The 12,361-nt window shown below is 52.7% G+C and overlaps 1 protein-coding gene across 1 annotated transcript in view; it reads right to left on the reverse strand.

The window, feature by feature from the left end:
• Positions 1 to 12,361, reverse strand: part of VAV1 (vav guanine nucleotide exchange factor 1) — an 80,927-nt gene that overhangs the window by 6,382 nt on the left and 62,184 nt on the right. The window contains exons 24-25 of the mRNA XM_058821415.1: positions 9,473 to 9,596; positions 2,807 to 2,921 (exon numbers count right to left, since the gene is read on the reverse strand). Of these exons, the coding sequence (XP_058677398.1) occupies positions 2,807 to 2,921; positions 9,473 to 9,596 (239 nt within the window). The remainder of the gene's footprint in view (positions 1 to 2,806; positions 2,922 to 9,472; positions 9,597 to 12,361) is intronic.

The raw sequence follows: 12,361 nt of genomic DNA on the forward strand, positions 1-12,361 counted from the left end.
CCCATTAAACCCCCATAAAACCCCCATAAACCCCAAAAAAACCAAAAAAACCCCAAAAAACCCCAAAAACCCCATCAAACCACCATAAATTCCCATAAATTTCCATAAAACCCCATAAAACTCCATCAAACCCCAATTAAACCCCATCAAACCCCATAACCCACAATCCCAAACCCCATAAATCCCAAAAAACCCCATAAACACCATAAAACCCCATAAACCTTATAACCCAGAATCCCAAACCCCATAAAACCCCCATAAACCCCAAAAAACCCCAAAAAACCCCAAAAAACCCCATAACCCCCAATCCCAAACCCCATAAACCCCCATAAACCCACATAGACCCCAAAAAACCCCAAAAAAACCCATAACCCACAATCCCAAACCCCATAAACCCCCATAAATTCCCATTAAACCCCATAAACCCCAAAAAGCCCCATTAAACCCCATCAAACCCCATAACCCACAATCCCAAACCCCATTAAACCCCCATAAAACCCCCATAAACCCCAAAAAATCCAAATAACCCCAAAAAACCCCAAAAAACCCCCAAAAACCCCATTAAACCCCATCAAACCCCATAACCCACAATCCCAAACCCCATAAACCCCCATCAATTCCCATTAAACCACATAAACCCCAAAAAGCCCCATTAAACCCCATCAAACCCCATAGAACCCCATAACCCACAATCCCAAACCCCATTAAACCCCCATAAAACCCCCATAAACCCCAAAAAACCCCAAAAAAACCCAAAAAAACCCAAAAAAAACCCCAAAACCCCCATTAAACCCCATCAAAGCCCATAACCCACAATCCCAAACCCCATAAAACCCCCATATAACCCCAAAAAACCCCAAAAAACCCCAAAAAACCCCAAAAAACCCCAAAAAACCCCATTAAACCCCATCAAACGCCATAGCCCACTATCCCAAACCCCATAAAACCCCCATTAAACCCCCATAAACCCCAAAAAAACCCCACAGAACCCCAAAAAACCCCATTAAATCCCATCAAACCACCATAAATTCCCATAAATTTCCATAAAACCCCATAAAACTCCATCAAACCCCATTAAACCCCATCAAACCCCATAACCCACAATCCCAAACCCCATAAATCCCAAAAAACCCCATAAACACCATAAAACCCCATAAACCCCATAACCCAGAATCCCAAACCCCATAAAACCCCCATAAACCCCAAAAAACCCCAAAAAACCCCATAACCCCCAATCCCAAACCCCATAAACCCCCATAAACCTTCATAAACCCCAAAAAACCCCAAAAAAACCCATAACCCCCAATCCCAAACCCCATAAACCCCCATAAATTCCCATTAAACCCCATAAACCCCAAAAAGCCCCATTAAACCCCATCACACCCATAACCCACAATCCCAAACCCCATTAAACCCCCATATAACCCCAAAAAACCCCAAAAAACCCCAAAAAACCCCAAAAAACCCCAAAAAACCCCAAAAAACCCCAAAAAGCGCAATAAAACCCCATCAAACGCCATAGCCCACTATCCCAAACCCCATAAAACCCCCATTAAACCCCCATAAACCCCAAAAAAACCCCACAGAACCCCAAAAAAACCCATTAAATCCCATCAAACCACCATAAATTCCCATAAATTTCCATAAAACCCCATAAAACTCCATCAAACCCCATTAAACCCCATCAAACCCCATAACCCACAATCCCAAACCCCATAAATCCCAAAAAACCCCATAAACACCATAAAACCCCATAAACCCCATAACCCAGAATCCCAAACCCCATAAAACCCCCATACACCCCAAAAAACCCCAAAAAACCCCAAAAAACCCCATAACCCCCAATCCCAAACCCCATAAACCCCCATAAACCTTCATAAACCCCAAAAAACCCCAAAAAACCCCATAACCCACAATCCCAAACCCCATTAAACCCCCATAAATTCCCATTAAACCCCATAAACCCCAAAAAGCCCCATTAAACCCCATCAAACCCCATAACCCACAATCCCAAACCCCATTAAACCCCCATAAAACCCCCATAAACCCCAAAAAATCCAAATAACCCCAAAAAACCCCAAAAAACCCCCAAAACCCCCATTAAACCCCATCAAACCCCATAACCCACAATCCCAAACCCCATAAACCCCCATCAATTCCCATTAAACCACATAAACCCCAAAAAGCCCCATTAAACCCCATCAAACCCCATAGAACCCCATAACCCACAATCCCAAACCCCATTAAACCCCCATAAAACCCCCATAAACCCCAAAAAACCCCAAAAAACCCCAAAAAACCCCAAAAAACCCCAAAAAACCCCATAAAACCCCATCAAACGCCATAGCCCACTATCCCAAACCCCATAAAACCCCCATTAAACCCCCATAAACCCCCAAAAAACCCCACAGAACCCCAAAAAACCCCATTAAATCCCATCAAACCACCATAAATTCCCATAAATTTCCATAAAACCCCATAAAACTCCATCAAACCCCATAACCCACAATCCCAAACCCCATAAACCCCCATGAAACCCGCATAAAACCCCAAAAAACCGCATAAAACCCCATAACCCCCCATCCCAAACCCCATAAACCCCCATAAATTCCCATTAAACCCCATAAAACTCCATCAAACCCCAATAAAACCCCATCAAACCCCGTTAAACCCCATCAAACCCCATAACCCACAATCCCAAACCCCATTAAACCCCCACAAACCCCCATAAATTCCCATAAAACCCCCATAAACCCCCAAAACGCCCCCCACGAAACCCCCTGAACCCCAAAGCCCGGCGCCGTACGGGGCTCTCGGGGTCCCGCGGGGCTCTCGGGGTCTCTGTAGGGCAGCGCCAGCGTCGTGTCCAGGCCCTTGAAGCAATCCCGCAGCGAGTGCCGCCCGTAGAACTCCACCAGCTCCTGGAGACCCCAAAAACCGCCCCAAAATGGACTCAGGGACCCCAAAAACTGCCCCAAAATGGGGTCAGGGACCCCAAAAACACCAAAAACCCCAAAAACTGACCCCAAACCCTGTCAGGGACATCAAAAACCCCAAATCCGACACAAAACCCCATCAGGGACCCCAAAAACGGCCCCGAAATGGGGTCAGGGACCCCGAAACCACCAAAACCCCAAAAACCGGCCCCAAAATGGACTCAGGGACCCCAAAAACACCAAAACCCCCAAAACCGGCCCAAAATGGGGTCAGGGACACCGAAAACGGCCCCGAAATGGGGTCAGGGACCCCAAAACCACCAAAACCCCAAAAACCGGCCCCAAAATGGACTCAGGGACCCCAAAAACACCAAAACCCAAAAACCGGCCCAAAATGGACTCAGGGACACCGAAAACTGCTCCGAAATGGACTCAGGAACCCAAAAACCACCAAAACCCCCAAAACCGGCCCAAAATGGACTCAGGGACCCCAAAAACACCAAAACCCCAAAAACTGCCCCAAAATGGACTCAGGGACCCCAAAAACACCAAAACCCCCAAAACCGGCCCAAAATGGACTCAGGGACACCGAAAACGGCTCCGAAAAGGATTCAGGGACCCCAAAAACACCAAAACCCCCAAAACCGGCCCAAAATGGACTCAGGGACCCCAAAACCACCAAAACCCCAAAAACTGCCCCAAAATGGACTCAGGAACCCAAAAACCACCAAAACCCCAAAAACCGGCCCAAAATGGACTCAGGGACACCGAAAACGGCCCCGAAATGTGGTCAGGGACCCCAAAAACACCAAAACCCCCAAAACCGGCCCAAAATGGACTCCGGGACCCCAAAAACACCAAAACCCCCAAAACCGGCCCAAAATGGACTCAGGGACACCGAAAACGGCCCCGAAATGGGGTCAGGGACCCCAAAAACACCAAAACCCCCAAAACTGGCCCAAAACCCCGTCAGGGACCCCAAAAACCCAAAAACCCCAAAAACTGACCCCAAACCCCGTCAGGGACATCAAAAACCCCAAATCCGACCCAAAACCCCATCAGGGACCCCAAAAACTGCCCCGAAATGGGGTCAGGGACCCCAAAACCACCAAAACCTCAAAACCCGACCCAAAACCTCATCAGGGACCCCAAAAACCCCAAAACTGACCCAAAACCCCGTCAGGTACACCAAAAACACCAAAACCCCAAAAACCGACCCATAACCCGGTCAGGGACACCAAAAACCCCAAAAAAGCACCCCAAAACCTGGTCAGGGACCCTAAAAACCCCCAAAAACCGACACAAAACCCGGTCAGGGACCCCAAAATCACCAAAACCCCAAAAACTGACCCAAAACCCCATCAGGGACACAAAAACCCCCAAAAACCGCCCCAAAATGAGGTCAAGGACCACAAAAAAACCCCCAAACCCCCAAAACCAACCCAAAACGGGGTCAGGGACCCCAAAAACCCCAAAACTCCCCAAAACCCAAACCAAAACGGGGTCAGGGACCACAAAAACCAACCCAAAACTCGGTCAGGGACCCGAAAAACCCAAAAATCAAAAAAAACGACCCAAAACCTGGTCAGGGACACCAAAACTCCAAGAAAACAACCCCAAACCCGGTCAGGGACACCAAAAACCCAGAAAATGCCCCAAAACCGGTCAGGGACCCCAAAAGCAACAAAACCAAAACCAACCAATTGAAAACGGGGTCTGGGACCCCAAAACCCATCCCCAGAACGGGGTCAGGGACACCAAAACTCAAAAAAACCGACCCAAAACCCGGTCAGGGACACCAAAACCCCAAAACCCCAAAAACTGACCCAAAACCTGGTCAGGGACATCAAAAACCCCAAATCCGACCCAAAACCCCATCAGGGACCCCAAAAACACCAAAAGCTCAAAACCCGACCCAAAACCCCATCAGGGACACCAAAATCCCCAAAAACCAACCCAAAACCTGGCCAGGGACACCAAAAACCCAAAAACACAACCCAAAACCTGGTCAGGGGCGCCAGTAACCGCCCCGAAACGGGGTCAGGGACCCCAAAACTCCAAAAACTGTCCCCAAACCCCATCAGGGACACAAAAACCCCCAAAAACGGACCCAAAACCTGGCCAGGGACACCAAAAACCCCAAAATCCCCAAAACCGTCCCAAAACCCCATCAGGGACACCAAAAACCCCAAAAACCGACCCAAAACCCCCTCAGGGATACCAAAAACCCCAAGAACTGACCCAAAATCCCATCAGGGACCCCAAAAACTGCCCTGAAATGGGGTCAGGGACCCCAAAAACCCCAAAACCCCAAAAACCGACCCAAAACCTGGCCAGGGACAACAAAAACTGCCCCGAAATGGGGTCAGGGACCCCAAAAACCAACCCAAAATGGGGTCAGGGACTTCAAAAACCCAAACACCGACCAAAACCCCCGTCAGGGACACCAAAATCCTCCTAAACTGACCCAAAACGGGGTCAGGGACACCAAAAACCCCAAAACCGACCCAAAACCCCATCAGGCACACCAAAAACCCCAAAAACCAACCCAAACCGGGGTCAGGGACCTCAAAAAATGCAAAACCCTCCCCAAACCGGGGTCAGGGACCCCCAAAACGGGCTCGGGGACCCCAGAAAACCCCAAAAGCCACCCCGAAACGGGGTCAGGGACACCAAAAACCCCAAACCACCAAAAACCAACCCAAAACGGGGTCAGGGACACCAAAAACCCCCAAAACCCACCTCAAAAACCCCAAAAAACCCACCCCACAATCGGGTCAGTCACCCCAAAAAACTCAATAACCCCAAAATCCACCCCAAAAAAGGGTCAGGGACCCCAAAAACCCAAACACCCCTCAAAACAACCCAAAAATCAGGGACCCCAAAAACCACCCTAAAATGGGGTCAGGGACCCCAAAAGCCACCTAAAATGTGGTGAGGGACCCCAAAAACCCATCCTAAAATGGGGTCAGGGACCCCAAAAATCACCTCAAAATGTGGCCAGGGACCCCAAAAACCACCTCAAAATGGGGTCAGGGACCCCAAAAACCCACCCCAAAATGGGGTCAGGGACCCCAAAAGCCACCTAAAATGGGGTGAGGGACCCCAAAAACCGCCCTAAAATGGGGTCAGGGACCCCAAAAACCGCCCTAAAATGGGGTCAGGGACCCCAAAAACCACCCTAAAATGGGGTCAGGGACGCCAAAAACCACCTCAAAATGGGGTCAGGGACCCCAAAAGCCACCTCAAAATGGGGTCAGGGACCCCAAAAGCCACCTAAAATGGGGTCAGGGACCCCAAAAACCGCCCTAAAATGGGGTCAGGGACCCCAAAAACCACCTCAAAATGGGGTCAGGGACCCCAAAAACTGACCCAAAATGGGGTCAGGGACCCCAAAACCCCACCCCAAAATGGGGTCAGGGACCCCAAAAACTGGCCCAAAATGGGGTCAGGGACACCAAAAACCCCAAACCACCAAAAACCAACCCAAAACGGGGTCAGGGACACCAAAAACCCCCAAAACCCACCTCAAAAACCCCAAAAAACCCACCCCACAATCGGGTCAGTCACCCCAAAAAACTCAACAACCCCAAAATCCACCCCAAAAAAGGGTCAGGGATCCCAAAAACCCAAACACCCCTCAAAACAACCCAAAAATCAGGGACCCCAAAAACCGCCCTAAAATGGGGTCAGGGACCCCAAAAGCCACCTAAAATGTGGTGAGGGACCCCAAAAACCGCCCTAAAATGGGGTCAGGGACCCCAAAAACCCACCCCAAAATGGGGTCAGGGACCCCAAAAACCACCCTAAAATGGGGTCAGGGACCCCAAAACCCACCCCAAAATGGGGTCAGGGACCCCAAAAACCACCTCAAAATGGGGTCAGGGACCCCAAAAACCTCCCCAAAATGGGGTCAGGGACCCCAAAAACCCAAACACCCCTCAAAACAACCCAAAAGGTGTCAGGGACCCCAAAAACCACCTCAAAATGGGGTCAGGGACCCCAAAAACCGCCCTAAAATGGGGTCAGGGACCCCAAAAACCGCCCTAAAATGGGGCCAGGGACCCCAAAAATCACCTCAAAATGTGGCCAGGGACCCCAAAAACCACCTCAAAATGGGGTCAGGGACCCCAAAAACCCACCCCAAAATGGGGCCAGGGACCCCAAAAACCACCATAAAATGGGGTCAGGGACCCCAAAACCCACCCCAAAATGGGGTCAGGGACCCCAAAAACCACCTCAAAATGAGGTCAGGGACCCCAAAAACCCAAACACCCCTCAAAACAACCCAAAAGGTGTCAGGGACCCCAAAAACCACCTCAAAATGGGGTCAGGGACCCCAAAAACCGCCCTAAAATGGGGTCAGGGACCCCAAAAACCCATCCTAAAATGGGGCCAGGGACCCCAAAAACCCACCCTAAAATGGGGTCAGGGACCCCAAAACCCACCCCAAAATGGGGTCAGGGACCCCAAAAACCGCCCTAAAATGGGGTCAGGGACCCCAAAAATCACCTCAAAATGTGGCCAGGGACCCCAAAAACCACCTCAAAATGGGGTCAGGGACCCCAAAAACCCACCCCAAAATGGGGTCAGGGACCCCAAAAAACACCCTAAAATGGGGTCAGGGACCCCAAAAACTGACCCAAAATGGGGTCAGGGACCCCAAAAACCCCAAACCCCCAAAAACCAACCCAAAACGGGGTCAGGGACACCAAAAACCCCCAAAACCCACCTCAAAAACCCCAAAAAACCCACCCCACAATCGGGTCAGTCACCCCAAAAAACTCAATAACCCCAAAATCCACCCCAAAAAAGGGTCAGGGATCCCAAAAACCCAAACACCCCTCAAAACAACCCAAAAATCAGGGACCCCAAAAACCACCTCAAAATGGGGTCAGGGACCCCAAAAACCACCTCAAAATGGGGTCAGGGACCCCAAAAAACACCTCAAAATGGGGTCAGGAACCCCAAAAAACACCCCAAAATGGGGTCAGGGACCCCAAAAACCACCTCAAAATGGGGTCAGGGACCCCAAAAACCACCCTAAAATGGGGTCAGGGACCCCAAAAAACACCTCAAAATGGGGTCAGGAACCCCAAAAAACACCCCAAAATGGGGTCAGGGACCCCAAAAACCCACCCTAAAATGGGGCCAGGGACCCCAAAAACCACCCTAAAATGGGGTCAGGGACCCCAAAACCCACAAAATCCACCCGAAAACGGGGCCGGGGACCCCAAAAATTTAGGGGTTTTTGTGGTCCCTCCGAGATGTTTTTGGGGTCCCCATGTCGATTTTGGGGTCCCCCAGTTTGTTTTTGGGGTTTTTTTGGGGTGTGCCCTCAGGTTTTGGAGTCCCCATGCCGGTTTTGGGGCGCCCCACGGGGATTTTGGGGTCCCCCGATTTGTTTTGGAGTCCCCAGGATGGGGGTTTTTTTGCGGGGGGGTTTTGGGGGTTCCCCCGGTTTGTTTTTGGGGTGCCCACGTGGATTTTGGGGTTTTGGGGGTGCCCGGGTTGGTTTTGGGTTCCCCCGGGTTGGGTTTTGGGGTCCCCCACTCAGATTTTGGGGTTTTGGGGTCTCCACGTGGGTTTTGGGGTGCCCGGTTTGTTTTTGGGGTTCCCCGGGGTGTTTTGGGGTGCCCCACGCAGATTTTCAGGGTTTTTGGGGTGCCATATCCGGATTTTGGGTTTTTTTGGGGTCCCCCACGCAGATTTTCAGTGTTTTGGGGTGCCCTATCCGGATTTTGGGGTTTTTGGGGTGCCACATCCGGATTTTGGCACTTTTGGGGTGCCCCATCCGGATTTTGGGGGTTTTGGGGTGCCCCATCCGGATTTTGGGGTCCCCCCCCCAGATTTTCGGTGTTTTGGGGTGCCCTATCCAGATTTTGGGGGTTTTGGGGTGCCCCATCCGGATTTTGGGGTTTTTGGGGTCCCCCACACAGATTTTTGGGGTTTTTGGGGTGCCCTATCCAGATTTTGGGGGTTTTGGGGTGCCCCATCCGGATTTTGGCGTTTTTGGGGTGCCCCATCCGGATTTTGGGTTTTTTTGGGGTCCCCCACGCAGATTTTGGGGTTTTTGGGGTGCCCCATCCGGATTTGGGGTTTTTTTGGGGTCCCCCATGCAGATTTTCGGGGTTTTTGGGGTGCCCCATCCGGATTTTGGCACTTTTGGGGTGCCCCATCCGGATTTTTGGGGTTTTGGGGTGCCCCATCCGGATTTTGGGGTCCCCCCCACAGATTTTCGGTGTTTTGGGGTGCCCCATCCGGATTTTGGGGTTTTTGGGGTCCCCCACGCAGATTTTTGCGGTTTTTGGGGTGCCCTATCCAGATTTTCAGGGTTTTGGGGTGCCCCATCCGGATTTTGGGGTTTTGGGGTGCCCCATCCGGATTTTGGGTTTTTTGGGGTGCCCTATCCGGATTTTGGGGTTTTGGTGTCCCCCACGCAGATTTTCGGTGTTTTGGGGTGCCCCATCCGGATTTTGGGTTTTTTTGGGGTGCCCCATCCGGATTTTGGGTTTTTTTGGGGTGCGGTGTCTCACCACGAGCCCGCGGAACGCTTTCCTCTCGGTCACTCGGTAGAGCCCCTCGCTCGCCGTCACCTTGATGTGCTTCACCTGCCCGCGGAACCTGCGGCAAACCCGGACCTTCCTCCTGCTCCTCTTCCTCCTTCCTTCCTTCCTTCCTTCCTTCCTTCCTTCCTTCCTTCCTTCCTTCCTTCCTTCCTTCCTTCCTTCCTTCCTTCCTTCCGCCCCTTCCTTCCTTCCTTCCTTCCTTCCTTCCTTCCTTCCTTCCTTCCTTCCTTCCTTCCTTCCTTCCTTCCTTCCTTCCTTCCTTCCTTCCTTCCGCCCCTTCCTTCCTTCCTTCCTTCCTTCCTTCCTTCCTTCCTTCCTTCCTTCCTTCCTTCCTTCCTTCCTTCCTTCCTTCCTTCCTTCCTTCCTTCCTTCCTTCCTTCCTTCCTTCCTTCCTTCCTTCCTTCCTTCCGCCACTTCCTTCCTTCCGCCACTTCCTTCCTTCCTTCCGCCACTTCCTTCCTTCCTTCCGCCACTTCCTTCCTTCCTTCCTTCCTTCCTTCCTTCCTTCCTTCCTTCCTTCCTTCCTTCCTTCCTTCCTTCCTTCCTTCCTTCCTTCCTTCCTTCCTTCCTTCCTTCCTTCCTTCCTTCCTTCCTTCCTTCCTTCCGCCACTTTCTTCCGCCACTTCCTTCCTTCCTTCCGCCACTTCCTTCTGCCACTTCCTTCCTTCCGCCCCTTCCGCCCCTTCTGCCCCTTCCTTCCGCCCTCCCTCCCTCCCTCCTCTTCCTCCTCTTCCTCCTCTTCCCCTTTTCCCCTCCCTCTCTCCCCCTCCCTCTCCCTCTGTCCGTCTGTCCATTCCATTCCATGCTCCCTCCCTCCCTCTCCCTGCTCTCTCCCTCTTTCTTTTCCTTCCTCTCCTTCTCGCCCTCTCCCCCCTTCTCTCTCCATCTCCCTCCCTCCTTCCCTCCCTCCATCTCTCCCTCCTTTTCCCTCTCCCTCTCCTTTCCTCCCTCCATTTCCCGCCCCGTCTCTCCCTCCCTCTCCCTCCTTCTCTCCCTCTCCCTCTCCCTCTCTTCCTTGTCCCTCCTTTCTCCATCTCCCTCCCTCCCTCCCTCCCTGTCCCTCCAGTCCTGCCTGTCCCTCTCTCCCTCTCCCTCCCTCCCTCCCTCCTTCCTTCCCTCCCTCCCGCTCCCCCTTCGTCTCTCCCTCTCTCTTTCTCCCTCCCTCTCTCCCACTCGCTCCCTTCCTCCCTCTCCCTCTCCCTCTCCCTCTCCCTCTCCCTCTCCCTCTCCCTCTCCCTCTCCCTCTCCCTCTCCCTGCATTTCTCCCTCCCTCCCTCTCCCTCCCTCCCCCTCCTTCTCCCTCTTTCTCTCCCTCCCTCCCTCCCTCCCTCTCCCTCTCCCTCCCTAAAATTGTCCCCACGACCCCTCTCCCTCTCCCCCTCCATCTCTCCCTCCGTTTCCCCACTCCCTCCCTCCCTCTCCCCCTCCCCTCCCTCCCTCCCTCTCTCTCTCTCTCACTTCCTCCCCTTCCTCCTCCTCCTCTCCGCCTCCATCTCCCTTCTTCCTCCCTCCCTCCCTCCCTCCCTCTCCCTTCCTTCTTCTTCTCTCCCTCCTCTTCCTCCCCTCCCTCCCTCCCTCCCTCTCCCACTCCGTCCCTCCCTCCCTCTCCCTCCTTCTCTTCCTCCCTCTCCCTTTCCCTCCTTCTCCCTCTCCCTCCTCTTCCTCCCCTCCCTCCCCTCCCCCCCTCCGTCTCTTCCTCTCCCCCCTCTCCCTCTTTTCCTCCCGCCCCTCCCCCACTTCCCACTCCCTCTCCCTCCCCCCTCCCTCCCCAAAATGTCCCCAGGGTCCCCAAAAGTGTCCCTGTGACCCCAAAATGTCCCCAAAGTGTCCCCAAAAGGGTCCCCGTGACCCCAAAATGTCCCCAAAGTGTCCCCAAAGTGTCCCCGTGACCCCAAAGTGTCCCTGTGACCCAAAGTGTCCCCAAAGTGTCCCCAAAAGTGTCCCCAAAGTGTCCCCAAAAGGGTCCCCGTGACCCCAAAATGTCCCCAAAATGTCCCCAAAAGTGTCCCCAAAGTGTCCCCGTGACCCCAAAGTGTCCCCAAAAGTGTCCCCAAAAGCGTCCCTGTGACCCCCAAAGTGTCCCCAAAAGTGTCCCCAAAAGCGTCCCTGTGACCCCCAAAGTGTCCCCAAAAGTGTCCCCATGACCCCAAAATGTCCCCAAAAGTGTCCCCAAAGTGTCCCTGTGACCCCAAAGTGTCCCCAAACTGTCCCCAAAATGTCCCCAAAGTGTCCCCAAAGTGTCCCTGTGACCCCAAAGTGTCCCCAAAAGGGTCCCCGTGACCCCAAAATGTCCCCAAAATGTCCCCAAAGTGTCCCCAAAAGCGTCCCTGTGACCCCAAAGTGTCCCCAAAGTGTCCCTGTGACCCCAAAGTGTCCCCATGTCCCCAAAAGTGTCCCTGTGACCCCAAAGTGTCCCCATGACCCCAAAATGTCCCCAAAAGTGTCCCCAAAGTGTCCCTGTGACCCCAAAGTGTCCCCAAAAGTGTCCCCAAAGTGTCCCTGTGACCCCAAAGTGTCCCCAAAGTGTCCCCAAAAGTGTCCCCGTGACCCCAAAGTGTCCCCCAACTGTCCCCAAAAATGTCCCTGTGACCCCAAGAGGGTCCCCAAAAGTGTCCCCGTGACCCCAAACTGTCCCCATGTCCCCAAAAGTGTCCCCATGACCCCAGAGTGTCCCCGTGACCCCAAAAGTGTCCCTGTGACCCCAAAGTGTCCCCATGTCCCCAAAGTGTCCCCGTGACCCGAAAATGTCCCCAAAAGTGTCCCCAAAAGTGTCCCTGTGACCCCAAAATGACCCTAAAATGTCCCCAAAAGTGTCCCCAAAAGTGTCCCCGTGACCCCAAAATGCCCCCAAGTGTT

The sequence above is a fragment of the Ammospiza caudacuta genome, chromosome 29, assembly GCF_027887145.1.
Source record: "Ammospiza caudacuta isolate bAmmCau1 chromosome 29, bAmmCau1.pri, whole genome shotgun sequence".
NCBI classification, from domain to species: Eukaryota; Metazoa; Chordata; class Aves; order Passeriformes; family Passerellidae; genus Ammospiza; species Ammospiza caudacuta.